Source organism: Microtus ochrogaster, linkage group LG2, assembly GCF_000317375.1.
Source record: "Microtus ochrogaster isolate Prairie Vole_2 linkage group LG2, MicOch1.0, whole genome shotgun sequence".
In the NCBI taxonomy this organism is placed as follows: domain Eukaryota; kingdom Metazoa; phylum Chordata; class Mammalia; order Rodentia; family Cricetidae; genus Microtus; species Microtus ochrogaster.
The window spans coordinates 44842452-44867932 of NC_022028.1; the positions used below are offsets into that span (position 1 = coordinate 44842452).

At 37.8% G+C, this 25481-nt stretch overlaps 1 protein-coding gene across 1 annotated transcript in view; it reads left to right on the top strand.

Annotated features, from left to right (window-relative positions):
- Positions 1-25481, top strand: part of Pcdh15 (protocadherin related 15) — a 1155509-nt gene that overhangs the window by 1029821 nt on the left and 100207 nt on the right. The window contains exons 25-26 of the mRNA XM_026785470.1: positions 6414-6554; positions 8035-8147. Of these exons, the coding sequence (XP_026641271.1) occupies positions 6414-6554; positions 8035-8147 (254 nt within the window). The remainder of the gene's footprint in view (positions 1-6413; positions 6555-8034; positions 8148-25481) is intronic.

A 25481-nucleotide genomic window follows, 5' to 3' on the forward strand; every position in this document is an offset into this window, starting at 1 on the left:
TTTTGAAGGGTTATGTTTCCCTCTAATAGCATATTCCCTAAGAACTTAAGTGATAAATAATCTCAAAGAAAAGTTGCTTAGGAATTTACTAGCTATGGACATACTACAACTGCACACGTACTAATTACGTGTTGTGTGATATGAAGGACCCTCCTATCAGAGTGCTGTTACATACAGACCGGAAGAAGAAAAATGATCTTTGGGATAAATTGAGTATGACCTATACTTTCTCTTTATCATTTTCAAGGATAATATAGCATTTCATTAGAATTATGAAAATAATTGACAAAATTAGCCTGAATGGTGGAAAAATACTAACTACTTTTTTAATAATTCCTTGTGCTAATTCATACTTGGAAGATTATTTGTAAATTACACAGTTACCCAGTAAACCAAAGCTGATTTCAAAGATAGTGTCAGAAAGGGTTTTTTTTTAAACCATGTCATGGAGAAAAACTCTTCATGTATCTGAAAACAGATTATTTAGTATTTGAATTTAATGATAATGTGTTTAGTACTTCCTGATATAATATGATCACATTATTATAAAGGAAGTTATGTGAGTCTGAGTAATTTCATGTTAATTATATATTAACTAAATGAGATGTCCTGTGATAGTAAGAATCTAATTATTTTGTTCCATTACAGTCTCATTAAAATTCCTCATGTTTGTATGTTTGCAATATCTTTCACACAGATCTGCAATTGTCAACTGTACTAATTAATTATATTTTCACCATAATTAAGTTAAAACATATCATATTTGACCCATAAAAATAGAATTCTAAAAAATATCAGTAAAAAAATGTACTGATAACAAAAAATAACCAAAATGCTTGTAATTTCTTAATATGTTTATATTTACTTTGCTGTTAATAATTTCTACCTTATGGATATAATCACATTGAGCTTTAGTTTCTAAGAAACCATCATGATAAGATTCTTTGATCTGGGCCTATCGGCTATATAGGCATGTCATATTACACTGTTAGAATATCTACAATAATAAAGCTCTTGTAGCAGTATATAGGCTTGTAGATGTCAATTTTAGCAGACAAAAGGCATTGCACAGTTAATACCATCTCTTTTACATTTTATAATACAAAATTAAATTTCATGTGTTACATCTTGGTTTAGTTTGTTTTATTTGCATGGAAGATTTTCACTGAATACATTGTCTGATGAAACAATTTATATTGAGAGCAAATTTTTTCTGAAAATAATCTAAGAAGATGAAAATAATGCACAAATAAAATAACCACATATGATACTCAATTTATTGCCCAAAATAGTAAAGATTTGTTTGAATAGACATTTTTAAAGTTTATACTGATATATATTGACAAATATATATATATTATGCTATGTATGTGTTTATGTGTATAATATATCACTTTATGTTTAAAATAGTAAAATTATATCTCAAGTCTAACCCTACATATAGTATGGCATATGTGTTTAGAGAGTGAGGAATAAGACCTATAATATTTAAGTAATGAGATGGGGACTCTGTAACAGCACTACAACCTTATTCCTCAAGCCAAAGAAATTCCAGAAGATGGTATTTATCCATGTATTATCTATCTTCTCTCCTGAACACATAGTGAAGATCATAAGCAGAGAATAATCACAAAGAAATGTGTCTGTCTGTCTGTCTGTCTGTCTGTCTGTCTCTCATTATACCTGCCTTCTTCAGAACTGAATGTAAGGAGCTATGTATGGGAGTATATGAACAGATATTAGTGAGTGGGAAAACCATAAACACAAAATGTGTGATGTCAATGAATTGAGATTAGAGCCAGAGCTAGTTCTAATTTTTTTAAAACGTTAGGGAAAGAGCATTTAATGAGGATGATGACACATGTCTGTCATCTCAGCACAGTGGAAGCTGTAGCTTGTGAGTGATTTCAGTTACTGTACTAAACTGCAGACAGAATGGGAACTGATGTTGGTAATGTTTTTGAGCCATAGCTTTGCTTTTTATCATTATGACACCCTGGAAATTATGCTTCCCAACTGGACTATACAAACTGGGTTTTCCTACAGCATCAATTTCTTCCCCAATCAAGTTTTAAGAAATGTTTTCCATGTTATTCACATGTTATGAGAATATTGCCTTTAATATATCATAATTATTAAGTGAGCTTCATGTCCAAGGATCATGTTTAAATATAAAGTGTGTCTAATAACTTTGGTATTTAGGTGAGGAAATCTCAGTTAATGGATTCATTTTTAAAACCTTGGTTTTGTCATTTGTAAAATATGAATGGTTATAGTAACTCTTAGATCTATTTTAGATAAAAATATGAGAACGAACATAACACACCTATTCTGATATTTAGTAAAATTCTCAGACTGGTTGCTGAAACTGCTGTCAGCATCATTAAGAAACAAGGAGCATTTTCATTATATTAAAAATGTGTTCAAACTGCACAGACTTGATGTGATTTATGATAGGTGGGCCTCTTTCACCGCACTGCAGGACTTCCCCTATGCTACTCAGAGATTATATGGTCACATGTAAAATCAACATGGAGGTGATAGCTCCTCAATTTATCACAAGAATTCACTGGTGTTGTGTTTTTCTGAAATCTTGAAATATGCAAATATTTTACATAGCTATCAGCATGCCTGGACATGATCAACACCATTAACCCTCAATTCTCTTATTCATTTATTCAGCCAAATGCTCCTTGAATATGTACAGGCGTAGAATATCCTTCGAGCTATTCAGACACAGTTGCTACTCTTGTGAATACAATACTCTTGCATTATTACACATATAGCAAATAATATAATATGGCATTGATGTTACTATGACCACAATAAATGACAGAAACATCTCAGGAAAGGGGATGAACCTTATGGGTTTGGAAGGGTTTTAGTTCATTGTAGCAAGCAGTGCAGTTGAAGAACTGCGGTTCATGGAGATGGGAACATGGGGAAAACTGGTCTCATCATGGTGGACAAAGTAGAGAATGAAACAAGGATAACTGATATGTATAACATTCGAGGAAATTCTCAAGTCACTTTCTTCCACAAGTGAGGTTATCACTCCTGACTCTACAGACTCCCCATACACAGCCAACAGTTGGAAACAAACACATTTAAGACCTGAGTCTGTAGGGAAAATTTCAAATGCAGATCATAAAATTTTGCTTCCGGTGGCGGGGAGGAGGCGGAAATCCTCAATAAATAAGTAAATTAAAAAAAAAGGTATAAAACAGTAGACCCCAGAAACTATAAGAGCAATTGCAGCATTCAGAAGGAAGGCAGTGGAGTGAGTTGCTGCTTAAGTACAAAGGGCCTGGCACTGAGCAGACATCCACTTTGCTTCGGAAGTGTCTCTCTGTGGTAAGGTTGGGTACCATGGTCAAAATCCCCCACATAAAATCCTACAGAGAAAATGTTAACGTGATGGGGGGAAAAATCCAGTAGATCTGATTCCTATTCAGCCTCAGCACCTAGAGTATTTGTTGATGAATAAAGAAAAGTTGTCAGCTGTGACAATAAAAAAAAATTGCTATAGTGTTCTGGGTGTGAAGACATGTGCCTTTAATCCCAGCACCCAAGAGGCACAGACAAGAGGCTCTCTGAGAGTCTGAAGTCATCAAGGTCTGCATAGTAAGTTCTGGGCCATCCAGAATAATTGTGTCAAAAAATAATAACAATAAAATAAGGCAGCATTAAAAAGTGTAAGACAATGGAAAGTAATAGCTGTGAGCGTCTATGGAATAATTGATGATGATGATGATGATGATGATGATGATGATGATGATGATGATGATGATGATGATGATGGTGGTGGTGGTGGTGGTGGTGGTGATGATGATGATGATGATAAAGTTATATTCTTTCAATATACAACAGAAATACTTGAACCGAGTGGATGATGGAAAGCTCTTGTTCCACCTTCAATTGTAACTGCTCATCCTCTTAGCATGGCTACAATGGTGTCTGAGTGTCAGTGTGTCTGAAATGGAGAGAACTTTGTAAACATAGCATTCACCAGCACTCCGTTTCAAAGAAAAGTGGGTTTGCAGTCTTATGCCCCAGAGCCTGCAAGGGGAGGAGTCTCTTCCCTCCCTGAAAAGGTATCAGAACACATTTCCTATTATTCCAGCGTTTGATCTCTTTTTTAATGGTGCTTCACACTTAAAAAAATCCCTGCTGGAGAGAGGAAGGATTGTAGAAACCAGAGCACTCAAGGACCTCACTAGAAAACCCACAGAATCAACTATCTGTCTCATAAACATGCCATGCTTTATTGATACTCATGGGAGGCTTGTCCCTTTCAGAACAGAAATAGAAGAAGAATGGATTGATGAGGGGTGGAGGAGAAGTATGATGAGGAAATGGAGGGGGGGAGAGGGGAGATTGTGATCAGAATGTAAAATAAATAAACAAACTTGAATTTAAAAAAAAAAATCTCTGGTTTACTTGCCTACCACTTTAAAGGAGCAGATTTTCAGCCACTCTGCATGTTTTGCGGTTCTTCCTGCTTCAATCTTTGCTCCTAGTTCTCACCATAGGCCTGACTATGGTGAAATGAGTGGTAACCATGTCTCAGAGAAGATGCTAAGCAACTTAAAATTTTATCTGCTAAGGAAATACATTCTTTATATTTTGGTTCTTCCTCATTCAAAATTTTGAGACATGGGAAAATTGCAACCCAGATAGCCTTCTCTAAGAACAATGTCTGTTCTCCTCTCAGACTCTGTATCCACATATTCTCCGCATTTGCATTGCCGTTCTGGTTTTCTTAGATCCAACCAGTTACCAATTAAGCTCATCTGATAGCATTTTAGGGCTTTTCTAGCCCAAATCTCCAAACACTTCCAAATTATTCATATAAACAAGTTCCAAAGGCCCAAACCCATGTGGATGGGCTTAGTTCCAGCAACGACCCCACTCCTGCACTGTTTGTACACTGATGGCTGGTGCACTCCTTTTACAAAGCACCTCACATAACAACTTTAAAAAAGGAAAGATTTATTTTGACTCATGATTTCAAAGTATTTAGTCCTTAATTCATTGGCCCCATGTGGTTGCCAAATCTTCATGGTAGTGCAAGCACATACCCCCAAAAAAGCTCCTTATATCACAGTGGACAAAAAGAAAAATAGCAAGATAGAAAGTAGTTTTTCAAGTATACATTCCCAAGGCCATTGTCTACCAGATAGACCCACCATCTGAAGCTCCCATAGCTTCCTGAAATTATGCCGGAAGTTGGGAATGAAGATTCTAAAACACGAGGCTGTAGGAGATACTTCCTATTTGCACCATCACAAAATGTGTGATACAATTGCAGGTCGAATTCGAGAATAGAAATAGCTTCGAGCCACATCTTAACCGGAATAAGGGACTCATGAGCACAAATTCGGAAAGTAGAAGTCTTTCAAACTCGAGTATAAGGAAGAAACAGAGGCATCCAAGCATATATAATAGCAAAAATGAACAGTAATTGTAAATTAGGTAGGAAAAATGAGACATTTTCAAGATCTGGTTCCCCATGTGGGGAGTCTGGATCTGTGTGTTTGATGGAAGGCACCGAGGGTTATGGACAGCTTTAACGAGAATGCATCCTCTCTGACTTTTGAGCTCTCCTTTCTTCTCCCTCTCTGGGTTTGGTTTGTTTTTAATTTTGGCACAGGGTCTCACTCTGCATTTCAGAATGTCCTGGAACTCACGGTGCAGCACAGAGTTGGCCTCTTAAATTATAATGGTTCTCTTTCTTTGAACATACTATTGCTGAGATTGTGAGTGTGAGCCACTGCCCCTGGCTAAGAGTGTGTATATTTTAAAGACAGTTTTTTTTTTAATAGAGTGGAAGCAGAGAGTCAGATCAGTGTCCAGTACAGAAAAAGTGGCTGCAGAGGATGGAAGAAAATCAGAGTCTGAGTTGTCCACAGAAGTCTTGACTATTATCATAGTTTAGTGTAGGTTGTAGATTATTAGTGGATAGAGGGATTGGTGAGTATTCTCGGTGATACTATACCCTTTGTAATGGTGCAACCATTTAGCTATAGTCCAGATGCACCCAAGCAAAAAAGAAACCAGCATCCTGAATTTAGATTATCATAATTAAAAATGAAACAGCTGTGGCAGAAAATAAGAATATTCACAGAGAATGGGTATTTCGGGAGGCAGACACGACGTGGAATGAAAGGAAAGATGGCTGTGGTAATATGCTAACTTTTCAATCATAAGAATCATTTCACCAAAGCCTAATTGCAACACACTTCATTGATTAGGATTGAGTCGTTCACAGAAAGAAATACCCTGTCACATTTTAACACAGTGTGTGGAACCAAGACACTTTTTCTTTACCAAGCCATTCATTGTAAAAGTCAGTTTATCTCCACTGGTGTTTTTTTAGCCTTCATCCAGGTAGATCAATTATTTCATTGCAGGGTTTGCCTGCAAGTCGGGTGAGGTATCGAGTGGATGATGTGCAGTTTCCATACCCTGCCAGCATTTTTGATGTAGAAGAAGATTCTGGAAGAGTAATAACTCGTGTCAATCTTAATGAAGAGCCTACAACCATTTTTAAGGTCAGTGTGACATTTTCTTTGTGACAGCTCTTTGACATTTAGCACTGAGGGTTTGGCTTAACAGTTGTCAATATGATTTTCTTTCTATTTTTCAAGTCTTTAATTTTCAAAAATCATTTCTCATTGAAATTTGGAAGTTTTATTTTAAAATAAAAGAATTACTTATGTTTTGTATATTTGGCATAAGTAGATGCTACTACTTGATCTTATCATGAGTGTCTATGCTTTACAATAATCATGATATTCAATCTGTACTCAACTATATACTGTCCATACCAATCAACAAAAGTAAAGCTATTATCTTAATGACTATATGGTGTTGTGCTGTGCAAGTAAACCATTACATTTTTCTTTGTGCTTCTAATGCTGTAATAGTAGATCATTAGGTTGTTACTGTGTTTTTATAGCAAGCGCCTCCACTGTTCTGAAACAACTGTGTGAATGTCATTGTACACCTACTTGCAAGCATTAAAGTGACTAGAAGTATAACTGCAGAAGTGAAATCTTATCTTGACAGACAATGCTTCTAGAATTTTTGAGAAAAAAATCCATTAACCTAAACTGAGTTGCTTTTTATTAATAACTTATAATTTCCTCAAGAATATACATCTCTGTGAAAATGTTTGGCATACCTTTATGTAAATATTAGAGCACTTCTTTGTGTATTATGGTTGCAAAGAGAAAGTATTAAATACTACTGCAATAATAATCCATAGATATTTCCTCATAAGTCAGTTTATTTGTTTGAATAATTCCCACTGTGTACTTCATGGTCTTGATTTTCAATGTACTAGTTGTTTTAAGACATTATTTAGCTGGGCGGTGGTGGCGCACGCCTTTAATCCCAGCACTTGGGAGGCAGAGGCAGGCGGATCTCTGTGAGTTCGAGACCAGCCTGGTCTACAAGAGCTAGTTCCAGGACAGGCTCCAAAGCCACAGAGAAACCCTGTCTCGAAAAACCAAAAAAAAAAAAAAAGACATTATTTAATGAAGTATTAACTATAAACGTCATCTATTTTATTCTCTAGAGGAATTCATTCCTGCTCTTTAAATTCAGGAGAAAGTAATTTTTTATAAGTACTCTATCTTTTTGCTGTTGATACAATTGGATTTAACACCTTTTATGTAAGTGTGTTGATGCTATAAACGTAGATTTTTCTCCTTATCGGCAGCATTTACTATAGATATCCGTTTAGAATTACATAAATAGAGCACCATCCATATACTCTGCAAGAAGCTCATTTATTTTCTAAATAGAATTAATTGATTTTTTTCTTCTAGCAATGACATTACATGGCTGAATGTTTTTGAAGATTAAGGGAGAATGTGGCATGTTCTAACACAGTATTTCTTTCCTTGAAGGGAGTAGGAAAATGTTTACTTCTTCCCACAGCTGGAACCAGAAACAAAATCTTTGATGCTGTCTGTGTTGACATTTTCTCCTATTTATAATCTATGTGGATCCTGTCACCTTTTTTAGCTGGTGGTTGTGGCTTTTGATGATGGCGAGCCTGTGATGTCCAGCAGTGCCACAGTGAGAATTCTCGTCTTACATCCTGGAGAGATCCCCCGCTTCACCCAAGAGGAATATAGGTATGCATTTCTATCAGGTTTCAGAACACTGAGCTTTTAGTATGCTTTAAAGGTACTCTCGAAATTGATCTGAGTTTAACCAATGATGTTGACTTTCAACTCCAGCTTGATATTAACATTAGAATGTAATCTTTGAAGACATACCACTAGCAACCATTTTAGTATGAAGCACTTTAGAGATGCTTCAGTGAATAACTGATGCTTTCTAAATAATAAAAGAATTTTGAAATATAATCATATAGTTCTAAGTCATTAAGGAACCCAGTGGTGATAAACAGATTTTTAGTTCTCATTGTCGCCAGTTCAATGTGACCTCCACCTCTGATGTATGATATACAGCAACACTTTCTAAGTAATGTGATGTGAATCTTCATACTATGTTATGTATTATAGCAAGGGCATTTTCAAGTCATCAAGTGACAAGAAAATAATTCAGACTAACCAATGAAGTGAGACAGTCTAGGGAAAGTTGGTGAATGTTAGAAAATGGGGGCACTAGCATCATCGGGATAGATTCCTACCCAGTCTTTCCTAGAGATGCCTTCTCGTTATATCTGCACACGGCAAAGACAGTCAGCTCTTTGCAAACTCTCATCATGTGCTCACAAACATGTATGTGCACATACATCATGTGACATGCATGTGTGTGTGTATACATATGGTTTTTAATTCTGTTGCCATCCGAAATCTTGACTCTTCTTGAGCCTTAATCAATATCATCTTCTCATTTCTAGTTTGGCTCAAGAAAGACTGGATTGCTCAGTGCCCTGGAACCCAAAGTAGACTCCATCATCCCCCGTTTATCCTGATAGTGATGCTGAGTCATAGATGGGGACATCTGCCCTTATTTTGGTGAATAATCTCTACATTCCCTCCAAGACAGCTGAAGGGTGGTAAATATCCTCAGCACAAATATGCAATCATGAATCAATATACAATACAGAAATTTTAATTTAAAAATATTCCCAATAAAGTAATTACTGCAAGAGGCTCACAGCCCTGGAGTAAAAACAATGTACCTGTTGGTAACACAGTACACCATGAAAACGTAATCCACCGGAGACAGTAGCACCACTGTGCTGGGGAAAGAAGTATATAGATATGCAATCATGCCTGAACACCCACCTTCTACTGAGCTGAGTTGAAGGTTTGGCATAGGGTTATCCATAACAATACTGATAAATGGCCCACATCTGTCAGGCAGTGTCAACATCAGTGTAACAGGGATGATGGAGTCTCCATCTGGGTTCCAAAGAATTTAATTCATTTAGTTTCTTCTGAGACAAATTGGAATTGGAAGAAGCTACTATTTGAGGCTCAAGAGCGAAAGAGATTTCTGATGACCATGGAGTTCATCCTGCTTTTAAATTTGGACCTTAACGCATTATAATTTCAAATAAGTTCTTAAGAGTTTGAAGTTACAGCAGGAGCCAAGATACTGGCGAGTGGAATAAATGAGGACATATCTTGGGAACATCTGCCACCACAAGAAAATTTTATCTTTACAATACTGGAGCTCAGAATGAACTTCCATGACGTAACTCCTGGACAGTCCTCTAAAGCAAGCACACAAACTATACTAAGTTCTAAACTAAAGGTGAAACAAATAAAACCCGTAGTGAATGTGGCTGTGAGGCCATTCCCCTGCCCATCATTGCTGTCCCTCTTGCTTGGTGGTTCTGGAATTCTTTTTCTCTGGTTTGCAATGGCCTCAGTTTTCTGCCATTGGAAAGATTTCCCTGATAAATTTCATTGAATGTTTCGAGCACCAAGGTGACAGATTCACAAGGCAGTTTTTGATACTTTTATGTCAACTTGATACTGGTTATAGCCATATGGGAAGAAGAAAACTCAAGTGAGTAAATGTTCTCCGTGCTGTAAGGAAGCCCGTAGGACATTTTCTTAATTAGTGATTGATGTAGGAGGGCCTAGTCCTTTGAAGGTGGTGCTATCCCTGGGCTTGTGGTCCTAAGAGCTACAAGAAAGAAGACTGAGCAAGGTATGAGGGAGTAAACCAGTAAGCAGCACTCCTGCATGGCCCCTGCATCAGCTTTGCCTCTAGGTTACTGCCCCTCTTGAATTCCTGCTCTGATTTCCCTCTGTGATGGTCTATGTTGGGAACTGTAAGCTTCAATAAACCCTTCCCTCTTGGGGTCATTTATGGTCATGATGTTTCAACACTATAGTGATATTTTATTTATGTTTTAATACATAAATCTTTTCTGAGTATCATATGGGCAAAATTAGCCATTAGAGGTCAGACAGTAGTGACACACACCTGTAATCTTAGGATTTGTGAGAACAGAGGCAGATGAATCTCTGTGCATTCAAGGCCACCCTGGGCTACACAAGATCAATGCAGAATCAGATGCAGGTGGTGATGGCATATAACTTTAATCCCAGTACTAGGGAGTCACACACCTCTAATCCCAGCACTAGAGAGACTATAGAATGGGAGGAGAGGGAGGCTCGGTCTGCCTAGTCTTCGTATACTGCTTAGTCCTCTTGGTCTGTGGTCACCTAGCCTTGGTAGATGTAAGACTTCTCTAGTGGCTTGGCTGCTTTGCTTTTCTGGTCTTCAGGTTGAACTCAATTTCTGTCTCTAGGTTTTTATTATTCGTGCTACACATCACAGCAATCGTAAATGAAATTTCTACTTCTCCTGACTGTTTACCTTAATTCTAGTCCTTCCTTGGAAACTCTAGGAGGAAAATGAATAAACAGCACAGCTGGGCATGGAGTAAGCAGTATCTCTCCTTGGTGAGCTCTGGAAAGCCTGTCCTTTCTCTAGGCCCCCGCTTGGGACTTGGCTTGTTCCCCATCAGTAACAGGTGTGCTTCAGAGTCTCAGACAGTCACACTGATCTTTGTCTCCTTTGGGTAAAACCTTGAGTCTTTGAGGCCAAGGTCATGCTGAGAATCTGGACATTACTCATTTGGCTTTCTTTTCTATGTGTTCTTGTTCAGTACTAACTTTGAAAAACACAAATGTTTTGCTCAATAAATAATTTAGCATTTCACACTGTGCCTGAATATAAATACCAACTACAAATGAATTCTATTAATAAAATTATTAACTTAGAGAACAAAAAATTGCCAATTATCTGGTGCTCCAAACAAAAGTCATCACAAGGTCTTTAGGAGGGCTCTGACCTTGAAGAACTTGCTAACTGCTACAGTGCCTCTCTGATTGTCTCATTCCTATGGTCTTTTGAATCAAAAAAGGGGGGATTTAGCAATCTTGTAACTTATTGTCTATGGATAGACTCCTACATGAGAGTCAGTGTTACTGTTGAAATGGATTCAATGGAATTTGGTACTGAAAAAGAAGACCTTACTTTCTGCCAGATACCCAGGAACATTGGAAAGAAAAAAAACCAATGATAGCAGATATGGTGGTTGATGCCAATAACTGAATTTAAATGTTTATACAATGATGTAGGAAAAACCCTAAAGCAGTAAGCAGCTCCCCAGCAATCTCTCCAGCTTTGCTGATTTGGGGGACACTCATGACAGTGTTTCTGGTCTCCCTAAGTCCTTTCTACTTTCTCATGAGCATACAGCCAAACTGTTTCCCAAGTCCACTTGCTATTGGGAGTCACACAACAGGGCTTATACTTTTAGAAATAAAATGTGGTACTGAATAGTCTTTACCATGTTTTGGCCTGATTGAAACGTTGCCCCCAGGAATACCCGAAATACAGAGTCCAGCCAGCACAACCCTGTCAGCCAACTGTTGACAAAGGTAGAAACACAAGACAAGAAATTTATAATCCTGTCTCATACTAGGTACTGCCATTTCAAATGATATACTTTAACCTTATATTGATTTGAAAGAACTTATCACACAATTTATTAATCATACTGAAAGTCATTCTCATTCATGCTGCAGCATTTTCTCAGGTTTCTTGTTCCTTTTGAAAGCATCGTCTATAAGGATTATCCGTGTCATTATATTTTCAGACGCTGGCTGTGGCATTGTTCTTATGCTACTGCAGACTATTGGAAAAGGCATCCCCACTGCTTTCTAATACAGAACCATGAGGTATAAGGCACCTGCTGCCTTTGCTCTCTTACTTTTAAATCCATTCGCTGCCTTGGCAGTTTGTATATCACTCACAGAGGGCAATGAGGCATCCATCTATGACTGTATAGAAGATGCTTTGTGTTGGTGTCACTCCTGGTAGAAGAAAACACAAATCCTTCTAGGATCAAATTTTGCAAAGATACAAAACAGTAATGTGTCCATTCTGACCCTGTGATGTGGACTCACAGTCGACATGTGGACAGTATTTTTAAGAAAAGTCATATTTGGAGCTGGAATACTTGTGTTTTTAGGTCTCAGAACTGTCTCCATTCAAGTGTTGATGTCTAGGTTCCTAGTGGAAAATTTATTTCCAAAAAGAAAACGAGCCCACAAATCACAATCCCAGAGAACCTAGACAACAATGAGGACCCTAAGAGAGACTTATGTGGATCTAATCTACATGGGTAGTAGAAAAAGACAAGATCTGAGTAAGTTGGGAGCAGGGGGACCTCAGGAGAGGGTTAAAGGGGAGGGGAAAGGCAGGGAGCGGAGCAGAGAAAAACGTAGAGCTCAGTAAAAATCAATTTAAAAATGGACACATTTATCAAACCTCTACATCAGTTATGGCAGAGGAACTTTTTTCATCCCATTTCACAAGGGAAATACCCAGGTTTTTTAGCACTGACTTTCTAGGACTCTGGAGCAGGGAAAAAGGATTCAAGATATTGTTCTGATTCCAGTGTGTGTTCTCTCAATGAGGAAACAATATCCATGCTAATATAATAACAATAAAATATAGCTTCTGCTTCCTAGGCTCTTACCATAAAAAAATGGACACATTTAAAGATGAACTAATCTTGTAGCTCAGGAATTTAAACTGAATTCTTGACAATCATGACACCATCTCCTCCTCACCCTACCATTTCATGTATTGGAACCACCACTTAAATCACTCAGTCTCTCAAAGGGGAAACTCAGAAACATTGATGATGGAGCATTTAAAAGCCACATGCTTGTCTCTCATGGCAGTCCGAAATGAATGAATCTCTGTGGCCATCTAGAAGTGGACATTTGAGAAGGCTGGTACAGGGACCCTGTCCTTACCCTTTAACCCCATTTAGGTCCCCAGTCTATGGAATAGCATCAACCACTTTCAAGACAGGCCTTTCTCCACTGAGGAGTCGTCCTCTCTAGAATTACCCTCAGATGTGTGTTCAGACGTGTGTTCGTCTCCTCTCCCAGGGGATCTCAGTCTAACCAAGCTGGAAACAAGGATCAATATGCAATGCTGTAACATGTCCACATGACTATATTGAGGCTCCGTTAGGAACCCCATCCTCATTCACCCTCTCCTACCTTTACCTGAAACAAAACTCTTAAAGAGCTAGAGGCTCTTTATTGCTGAAACATGCCCTACCCTCGACATCTATCCAGATGCCCCTTCTTTTGCTTTAATTACATCTTATTCTTCCCTTTGCAGTAAATGAAGATCAAGTAATAGTACCTACCCTGGGAGATATAAGTCATTGGGGTGTGTGTTCTGTGTGGTGTGTGTCTGTGTGTTTATGATATGTAGCCTCACATCTTTCTTTAAATCATTTCCCACAATTTGGATTAAAGAACCCTCCCCCCCCAAAATAAAAAAAAACCTAGAATCATCTTCTAATAATCTGTTCTTAAACTTCTCATGTCATGATTGGCTCAGACCATACAGACCACCTGGCAGACCTGACAATTTATTATTTGGTTTAACTGAAATCCTCACAATGAGGTTAAATGTGCTGTTTAATTTCATTTTTTTTTTGCTTATTCTGTATCTATATTTATGGTGGAGAGTGTGCGTGTGTCACTGTGTGTACATGTGGACAAATTTGTGAAGTCAGCTCTCTCCTGCCATTGCTTTGTGAGTTTTCAGGACCAAACTCGAGTCCCCGGGCTGATAAGGCCTTGTTTGTCCCTTTGAGGCATTCCCTGGCCTGAGCTCTCTCAGTCTTCCACCTGCCCCTTTCAGTCTTGGAAGCAACACGAAGGTTAGGGAGGCATTCGTTCATCAATCCTCCAGTAATTAGAAACGTTTTCTGAAATTATTTCTGATTCATTCTTCTTGGAGCCTTCATCCATTTCATAATTTGCTTCCTCTTCCGAGTGGTATGACTAAAACTGAGGGAAGACTTATAGGAGAAAAAGGGACATAACAGCCTCCCGGCCATTGTCCTCATATGTAGCTGTAGATACCCTGACATGGTTTGGGATGTTTAGGAATGAAAAATCCATGCAATTGATGTTGTTATTAATGTGACACTTGTACATAATTTAACATATATTATATTTATCCAACTTACTCATTTTCTTTTAGTATACAAGCATATAGAAAAGGCCTACTTTAATATATGTGTTTAAATTCTATATTCATAATCCATTACATTTCTCTCAGTTTTCATTAAAACTCCCAAATAATAATAAATATTTTGAAATTATCTTATAACTATCAAAATAGTAGAGTCTGGCAACAATAAATTACCAAGGTGAGACTTAAAAAGCAATGCTCTCTTCAGAGGAAACTCCCACGTAAGAGGATTGGGAGTAGCGGTCAGGCTGGAGGACTTTAAGAGAAATATATATTATAAACCCAAGTTAAGAAGAGATTGGTAATGTATTAGGCCAAAACATCCCAACATCCTAGATTCGATTGTTGCATTGAAACAAGCACAATCTCACTTAAGTGTGCATCTCCATGGCAACCAGGTCATCTGTAGGTCATAGCACAAAACTGCACCTCTATGTCTGTGCTCTCCTCACCAGTAACTGCAGTTTGATGGGGGACACAACATCCTTCACACAAATACCCCCTAAGATTCCACCTGTGATTCTTAAAAGTGTGGTTCAGATGTGCCTCCTGTGGCTGTGGCCTCAAAGATGGAACCTAAACCACAACCTGTCCATGTTTGATGAGAAGGTTCCTCCTGTCTTTCATTATTTAGAAAGCTATTGCAGTGTCATGGAAAGTCATCTACCACGTCTCTCCATTGCCCTATGCAAGAATACTAAAGTCCAAGTAGTAGTTAAGGCTGGATGATCACCCCAGAATGGATTGACTCCTGGAGGGCAAGTGTGTTAGACCCTGAAGAATGACATTTGCTCTTCATCTGAGGATGGCAGACTGAGTCAGAGTCATGCATACACTGGGATCCACTTGCCTTCGGTTTGAGAGTAAATATCACAGAAAGATCAACATGTCTCAGATAGACCATGCAGTCTAAATGTGGATATTGATTTTGTATAGAAATGCAGTGTCTTCTCCATTTATCAAAAAATTAGTCAAAGGCAATTATTTTAAAAGTTTCCAAAAATTACAATACAAATATTTATATAGAGATATAGATAGAGAGAGAGGGGAGAGCGCTTTGGTATTTATTTATGATAGAGATGTTTCCATTTCATTGTTAAATATTTCAAATTTAAGGTTATAATTATAGACAATTAAAACTGTGCATTTGAAAGTATAGTTTCCATGAAAATAAATAAGTTTATAACTATATGCTAAAAAGAAAAAGACCAAAAAATCCGATGCATTTTTGTTAATTTCTTAAGTATTTTTTTAATCCTAGAGAAATATTATTCAATCTCAATGTATCAAACCCTGATAAAAGATAATTATGTATAAGACTATCCTGATGATTTCCAAACTTTAATTACTCTTTACTAGAATATAACCTTCACAATTCCCACATTAGAATTAATAACTGGTATGTTGCTGATAAATGTGAATTAATTTCATCCCTAATGACAGTAAAACTTACACATAATTCATAGTTAAACTCAATCTTAACAGCTTTATATAGGGCATTGAAATTGCTAGAAACTGGATAAAGAATTAACAGTCTCCCTTCTAATGTGTAAAAATGAGGAAAATTATAATTTATAATTAGAGGTAGCTAATATACTAAATTGTAAAAAGTAGAAGCAATGTTTTCACTGCTGTCCAGTGAGATTTTTTTAGTCGAAGAATTGCAGTTCTGTTCTATGGAGGGACATTGCTACCATTCATAGAAATCTTGACCTACAAATTTAAAGACCTTTTTTCATCAAGAACATGTGTGTAGGGAGAAAACACTGATTGAAGGGACTACAGCACAGACATGAAGATCCGTGGGGACCTTCAAATATAGAGAGTGCTACTCGATGGCTAAAGCTGTTCTACTTTTGTGTACGTCTGCTGTCCAACATGAAAACCCACGTCTCCTGAGGACAAACAAACTGCTACCATTTAAGTCACTCCTCAAGCATAGGAGGGTTTCTCTTTATAGTTGAGAAAAAGCTTGGGACATTTAGAGTGAGTCCAAACACTTTCCCTGCCACGTGGAACTGAACTCCTTCACGTCTTCTGAGTTGTAGATGGTTCACAGGCTCTTGTTGCTTCCCTCATTCAGAGTTCATTACTCACATGAACTCTGTGGACGGTGCCTTTTTCTTCTTGAGTTAATCAGTGGAGTGTCCTGTCTAAGGGCCCTGGAGGTATGGCTCTCACTTGATGAGCCTAGAGATGCAAGCTAAGCCAAACTAGAAGGGGGACTTAGGAAAAGTCTGAAGAGCCTTATTTTTATTATTTATTACAAGAGAAATTTCAAAGTTTGAAAGGTGTTAACCAGAAAAAGTCATACTGATTATTAAGAAGTCAAATCTTCCCACTGAGTTTGACTTCACAATCATGAACGACACGGTGTTGTTTGCAGTTTATGATGGTGAACTCATCCATCTTCAGTCTTCCATGATCTGTGCCATTTAATTCATCGTCTAAGGGGTAATTAATTTTTTTCTTGTAAAATTTTAAAACACGGCTATGTTCCATTAACCAATGCATAGAAAACAAAAGCAGATGCAGAAAAACCACATGATAAGAAAAGACATATCAGGCAGTCGCCAACAGGGAAAAGCCAGGACTATTCTGTAACATAATGAAGGTACAATTCTGAGGCAGAGTTCTGAGGTTGTAAGCTTACGTAAGGGGTAAAACTTGCCGCTTGCTCTATCTTTACTGTGCCTGACACACAGTACTTTCCAGTGTAAAGACACACATTGTATTAAGCTACAGCGGTAGGTAAAAAAGGGTTGTCACCGATAAGCTGAATCATATGATCACTAGAATCCCTCCCAACTCATGTTGATTTGTAGTATGTGCCCTGTGACTTTGATGTCCTGTTTTCTGCTATGTATGAATGGAGTCTTGCTCGTTACAGACTTTTCCTGTATGCCTAAGTTATACATCACTGAATAAATAAGTGCAGTTGTTCCTAATAGCCACAGGCTGTTTCTTATGATCTGTGGGTTGCTTGGATAGAACTTGTGTTGGCCGGAGCTGTGTTCACATGTGATGCTATGAAGAAAAGAGAAGCACACAACTAAACCCAATTTAACATGTTGATTGCATGAAAGATAACAAGCTACTGTAATGATGGGGAGGGCCAGAGCTCAGCCAGAGATCCACATTGCACGGGAAAGGGATTTTAAAGTTGTGCTCGAGAGGGCCTCCCATGTTCATTAAGAGATATAAATTTACAATGGGAAGCAGGGAACCCATAAAACAGAATAACCAGGTATGGGGGCCAGTGACAGGTTAGATAGGTGTTTGTCCTACTGTCAGAGCACGCCTCCCTGGCCAGTGGCAATGCCATTGCGCTGAACTGTAAAGCTGGCAAGAAGGGTTTGTCTTAAAAATCGTACAGAGACGATTTACAATGTCAAGTTTTCTAGTGTAAAGCTCTAAGAACAAGGAAGCTAAGAACAAAGAACCTGGAAGAACGTTTCCTTAAGTTTAGTCAAATGGGGAAACTTTAAAATTATCTCAGTTTATACAGCCCGCAGGTGTTCAGAATGTAGCATGAGTTATTGGGAAATGCCTGGGCATCTCTCCCATGTTCTTCTCTTCTGTTCTTGATAAATATGTATCAGATGATTTCCCACGCTACCATGGGGCAGAGTAGAAGCCTCAGTACTTCTTCAGTGTTAAACTCCAAGTCATGCAGTGTTGCCCCAAGCCTACAACATGCATGCCCTATGCTCATATGGATGCTATGTGTTAACATTTTTATATTGACAATAATTTGAGGAATCCTTTGGATTTCTACTCTCACATCTTCATGCTGAAGGTGCCTTGTGAGTCTGAGCAGAGCTGAACCCCTAATAGCTTCCGCCCACTTGGCCCTTGACTAATTTTCTTATTTATAATTCATGCCCAAAATCCGAGAGAGCTGGTGTCTCTGAAGAGTCCTGTCTTGGCACTATTTTTCTTAGTTAAATATGTGGAATTAGGTCACTCTGAAACAATTACCACAAGGTTACAAATGATAGGAGTTGCAGAGGGTGTTTATTTCTTCTCATTTTCATTAAACTTTCGCATAGCAGATATAAAAATGGTCCCTTAATTGGTACTCATTTGCAAATATATTGAATTCCAACATGTCAAAATAAATTAGATTTGTCTTTCTGTAGAAGGAGGGCAGTAGAACCAGATTGGAACCAGTGAACTTTTATAACATCTATTGACAAACACTTTTATGCCCTAAACTGCATAGCATTTAAAAATAATTAGGAGCTTTGTTCAGCATGCATAACATTTACTTTTATTGTTACTTCTTGAACTCAAATATAAACCTTGATTTTAAACTGTGAAATAATTGCTTCATCTCTATTTATACTGTAAAAATGGGGTCTAACATTTAGATACTACAAATTATGTTATTTTAGTAGCTATTATCTAGATGACTCATATAGTTTTGAAATATTTAATTGAAAAAGGATTACTGCACTATGTATTTTCTCAAACAGAAATGTTAAGCAAATATTAATTTATGACACCAAGAAAAATTATGTTGCACATTTCTTACATATAAATTATTATAAAGCTGATAATCTTTCTGGTTTATACTTTATTTATAAAGATTATTAAAGGAAGTTTAAAGTTATTATGATCAATTTTCTTCTAAAAACTACTACTGTTCTGGTCCGTGCTTGTAGTGAAGCATTGTTCAGCAAGGCAATGAAATGTGATGTTCTATCATGAAGTTACTTGGAAAACGAAAGTACATGTGGCTAAAGAAAGACAATATTCCATGCCATGTAATTATAACCTCATGGCATTCTGGGAAATGGGAGCAGAGATAGGCTGCAACTGGAGGCTCAGGAGGAGGGAAGGAGCAGAGAACGTATGGGAGTTCCGAGGTCACCATAAATCAGACTTCCATTACCTAGGACAGCAAAATTCCGGACTGTGCTGACAAGAGAAACAGGCATGTAAATACACCAAAACTGTTACCTGCTTGAGTCTCTGAGACTTGTATGAGCTCACTCTCACACAAGGCCTGCGAATGCAGTATTAACAGCCATCTTTGCAGCCAGGGACATGATCATATTTCACTATGCCTTCTACTTCATTTTCCATGAATAACATCCCCATTTTTTTCATTGCCGTTCTTTTGCAAAAATTACACAATGGAATATTATTCAGTTCTTAAGAAAAACAAAATTAACTTCTCAGGTGAGCGGAATTGGAAATATTCTGAGTGATATAACCCAAACCCAGAAAGATAAATGTCACATGTTTTTGTTTTGTTTTTCATTTGTGGCTGTTACCTTTGATCTTCAGATATGTTCATTTCATTTGGAATACCCACAGGAGTTGGGAAATTAGGAAGGGGGCTGTGGTAGGGGGGTTTCGAGGACATATAATGCAGTGGTTATAGAATGAAGTGTTGTAATAAGATTGGCGGGCTGGTCTGCGTCCCACCACCCGGCTAGCTTTATCCGAAATAATTACACGGAAACTGTATTCTTTTAAACACTTCCTGGCCCATTAGTTCCAGCCTCTTATTGGCTAGCTCTTACATATCGACCTAATCCATTTTTATTAATCTCTGTAGCCCCACGAGCTGGCTTGCCAGGAAAGATCTTAACCTGTGTCTGTCTGGAGTGGGAGAATCATGGCGACTCCTTGACTCAGCTTCTTTCTCCCAGCATTTTGTTCTTTTTACTTCACAAAAAGAAGCTAAATCAAGGAGTCGCCATGATTCTCCTACCGGACACAGACACAGATTAAGATCTTCCCTGGTAAGACACCTCGTGGTGTTACAGGGATATTAAAAATGGGTTAGATCGATATGTAAGAGCTAGCCAATAAGAGGCTAAAACTAATGGGCCAGGCAATGTTTAAAAGAATACAGTTTCCGTATAATTATTTCGGGTAAAGCTAGCCGTGTGGGCAGCTGGGTGGTGGGGACACAGCCCCGCTGCTCCTACTACAACAATGAAGTCATGAAGTCATGGAACAAGTAGGATTAAGTGGGTGGTAGTGAGGGGCAGAGTATAGCAAGGAATAAGAGGAGGAATAAGAATCTTTTTAAAAAGTATTAGTTAATTCTACTACTCTAAAAGCTTTCTAAAATATACGTATGAATTAGAGGAGTTTAAATGGAGTTACCCTAAAATGGGAACAATGACTAATTAGAACCCCATTTTTGAGTTATTGTACAAGGGAGTCCAGAGGACCCTAAAACATTGCAGATCATTGCCAATGCTCTTGGTTACTCCAGTTCATGGTAAGACCATAAAGATGAAGTCACCAAATACTTAAGTTACAGAACATGGAAAAAATATACTGGAACTGACCTGGGAATATCATCCCTATTGGCTAGTTTTCATAATGCTTGGGTGGGGGGTACTATGCCTGCTAGTAATCATCAGTCTTACCCAAATGTGAACCATGTGTGCTACAATAAAGACTGCTGGCAAGAAATACAATAGGGGTGCAATAGTGGCACACATGTCATGGGAGTAATCAACCACTTTCTGACTGGATTTTAATCTTGCTCCATAAGAGGAAACCCATACATCACACTGTTACTCAGGTCAAAAACTTGTGGCTACCCAGATAATAGAACCTAGGAAAGTACCTACTACTATTATTCTTCTAAATGAAATTAGCATTAAATTGACTTTTAATGACTTGTATTTATACCCATAGATTTGTGTATCTTTCAATCCTTATCAGAGAAGCCTTTTTAATCAGTAGATGGTGGTTACCAGAAACCCACAACTGATAAAGATTTAAGGAATAAAAGACACTGGAATGTTCAACCCTTAATGGAATGGCACCCCCCCACACACACACACACACAGTTTAGGGATCATTGTGAAAGATATGAGTGGGGAAAAAAATTGGATGACTACAGATAACCAGTATTTTTTGGACATAAGAGAGTAACAACACATACGAACTTATAGCAGCTGTGACAGCATGCACAAAGCCTGGGAAAGATAAAGCAAAACTTTCCTTGGAGAGGGAAAGTTGGCACAATCTCATGAATAGCCAAGGGGCTTTCCACAATTGATGGCTGCTGTGAGAGGAAGAATCGGTTTTCTTTAAGGATGTGACCCCTGGTGGGTTGACCATGCTCAAGTGGTAGACTACACAGCCAACCATATATGAGTAGCACAAATTGGACTTGATGGATTTTACGGCAGAGGACTGGGGGCAGAGTAGAGCCACAAGAGAGTGAAGATGGATCGTGGAGGGGTTGGAAGTAAATATGAGTAAAATGTATTGTATGAAAGTCTTGAAAAACTAATAAAAACTTTTTTTAAAAAATGTAAGCCAACCAAAGAGATGCATACCCATAATCCCAGCACTCAGGAACACAGGGACATGAAGATCACTCAAATCTGAGGGAAATCTGAGCTACACAGAGAATCGTACACCAACTAGACTGCTTAGCCAGATACTATCTTCAAAAAATAAATTTAAAGAGGTCTAGTAATGCACTTTATAAGAAAAATTTCAGGTATATGAGTTAATAATGGAAGATTTGTTTGGGCTAAGGCTTCTGAGAAATCTTTTCTTTACTTATAATTAATTGCTGCTGAAATTAAGCAGTACGTTTTGATTATCCTTGTAGAAGGAAAGAAAAGAATGATACATCATAATCTATCAATCGCAAAGAGTGAAATTTGAAAACACACTAAAAAATGTTTACCCATAAATCAAATTTAGTCACCTGATGCTATAAAACAACATCCATTAGTTATCAAATTTTTAAAATTCATGCAACTCACATTTTTAAAAACTTTGAATTTAATTTCTTTTGTCAATCCAGAATATCACACTGGAATTACATACATGAAGTTTGGTAATATACTATAATGTCTTAGTTATACATTGCCACCACCTTACCTCTATCCATCTCCATGGTGATTCATGCTCACCTGATTTAACCTGATTAGGAGTCTGTTTCTCCATCCATAGGATTATCTTGCTCATAATTTGTAGTTAATGTATCTCATATTCAATTTATATCTCACTGCAGAGAGAGAATGTAATTTGTCAAATAATAAAACAGATCTTTTCCAGAGCATAAAACAATAATAAAATGGGCTTGACTTCCAATAAACAGAGAAGAATTGAAAATGTTTAATCTAATGTTCACTTCTCATAGAGGTCCACTCAATTCAGGCAGGAGAAAATTGAATTTTTATAGCAGTGTTTGTTCTGGTAGAGAGAAGTGTGCCACTAGAATAATTAAGGCAAAGGTTAATGAGCTGATATTTGTCTAGAAGGAAATTAGTTTTACACATTCACTACCAAGAAGAAATTTAAATGCTTTATTGGTATGCAGAAGATGTAATTTCATTATAAATTATGTCATTCTTTTTTCATGTATTGATTATTTCATGTATTGAATATCTTGATTATTCAGTTAAAGTAGCAAAAATGAATACAACATATCATTTCCATGTTTGAATTCTTTTCCTAGTGTTAATGCTAGAAAGGTGCCTGTTCCAGCTGTCAAATTCCCACACATACATCTCGTCCTGATCACAAAAGAGATCGTCATGAAAACATAGCAGTTAGCTTATGACATATAGTAACAAGACAGAAACTTAGTCTATGCACCAGCTATGAACTTCTACAAAAGAAATTCCAGGTTTGGAAATCACCCAATAGTTTGATTAATATGTTTTCTCGTGTCCAACATATTAAAAGTAGCATGTAATATTATATCACAAATAAACAACTCAGAGTTTTAGTCTTTGAGTATCCACCTCGGCACAATCACACCTGAAGTGTAAGAATCACACCTTTGTCATTTGGAAGATTCGGCAGTCAGGAACCCAGGCATGGACTAGGTATGGCCTGTCTTGTGATCTCTCACGGTGTTGTCATACAGGTGTAGACCAGGGATAGTCTCATCTGAGACTCATGTAGATCCCCAAAGAACTGATAGCTTGGATACACTTCTAAGCTCCAGGATTCACGTCAAGAATTAGAGGTTGTTAGATCTGGGGGCTTAGGTTCACTTCAGGTTGGTGGTCGAACACCCCTATTAGATGTTTGTCACATTAAAAACTCCCCATGACAAGTGAATCATTCAGTCCAAGGACAGATGTTGTCTGTTGTCAGTAAGGTCTGCTGGTAACAGTGAAGATAGAACCTTCAACTTCCTGCCATATGTAACACTCCCAAAGTAGCAGTTATTCTGTCCAGCATGGGATGTGGTAAAGAGTGACCACTGCCTGGTGTTAAATGTTCAGTTATGCCACTCAATCTCTTATCTGCTATTATGCTATTCTGGTTAGATGTTAAAAGCACATGACTCTCATGCAGAAGAAGACAAATGAGCAAAAGGGAAGAATGCCAGGAAGAAATAGTTGGCAATCATGTTAGAACTCTCTGCCCTGCCCATGCCCTATGGATCTCTCCTTTTAATCCTATCCAGGTTCAGTTCTACATGTTCACCCACTAAGCAACAGAGTTGAAACAAGTAGTCTTTCTTTTCCTTTGTGAGATCAAATACTACAAATTTATAGTTGGGGATCAAGTCCAACCTTAAAACTTTGTAAGTGTGCTGTTGTTCTTTAGTATGTTAGTGTCATTTAAAGGTCAGAGTATTTCTGCTTCACTGACCCAATACTGTAACAATATCGAGATTAGTTGCTTATGGAATATATTATCTTGTTAATATCTTACTTTAGAAATCTACTTCGTCCATATGTCTTTTTCTAACATAACAGCATTAAAATTAATCAAGGAAATTGATAAAAATACTAAATAAAGAAGGTGTGAGATAAAACTCACTGTTTCCATGAGTGAAATGCTCTTTGTAGGAAAGGCATGGACACATCTATAACATAATTCAAATGAAGAGAGTCTGTGTACTGGCTGTTTTCTGTGTCAACTTGAGACACTTAGAGTCATCAGAGAGGAAGGAGCCTCAGCTGAGGAAATGCCTCCATGAGACCCAGCTTTAAGGCATTTTTCTCAACTAGTGATCACTGGGGGAGGGTGATGGTGATGGTGGGTGGTGCCATCCCTGGGCTAAGGATCCTGAGTTCTATTAGAAAGCCAACTGAGCAAGTCAGGGGTAGCAAGCCAGTCAGCAGCTGCCCCCCATGGCCTCTGCTACTCCTGCTTTGCTCAGTCGGGTTTCTTACAGAACTGAAGGATCCTGACCTGCTTGAGTTCCTGTCCTGACTTCCTTCAGTGGTGAACAACAATGTAGAAGTATTAGCCAAATGAACCCTTTCCTCCCGAACTTGCTTTTGGTTTATGGTGTTTCATCACAGCATCAGAAATCTTAACTGAGGCAGTCTGGTTTTGTTGGAATTGGTATTATCAGAAAATTTTCTCTTAGATTTCCATTATTAAACTCTAGAAAAAAACCAATAACTTATTTTAATAGTTAAAATGAAACTCATGGGTAAGAATTCCATTGGCTTTTCCTGTGGTGTACCACATAGAAACTCAAAGCTAAGAGTCATGCCACAATGACCAAAGAAGGGTGATAGGTTTATTCACCATCCTTAGTGATGAGGCAGCTCTCCCCAGGCTTTCAGATGACTAGTGAAGGAACCCACACTGCATAAAGTACAGAGGTAAACAGAGAAATGGGTGGGAGTAAATTAAGCAAGTGAATTAAAGCTAAATAAGTATCTACTTTATACTTTTTTATCAAAATGGCATAAGTGGCTCTTATCCTTTATCAAGGCCAGTTATGGAATGTGAGGTGACCACAGAGATAGGTGGTAGAGTATCTCTTGGATCCTGTTAGATTTGCCTAGCAGCTAATCATGCACAAGAATTGAGAAACTGAGCAAAAATATTCATCAAGGATTTTATAGTGTGTGTGTATCATTGTCCTAGACTATACTTATAGTTCTTTTTTTTTTTTTGTGGTTTTTCAAGACAGGGTTTCTCTGTAGCTTTGGAGCCTGTCCTGGAACTAGCTCTGTAGACCAGGCTGGTCTCGAACTCACAGAGAT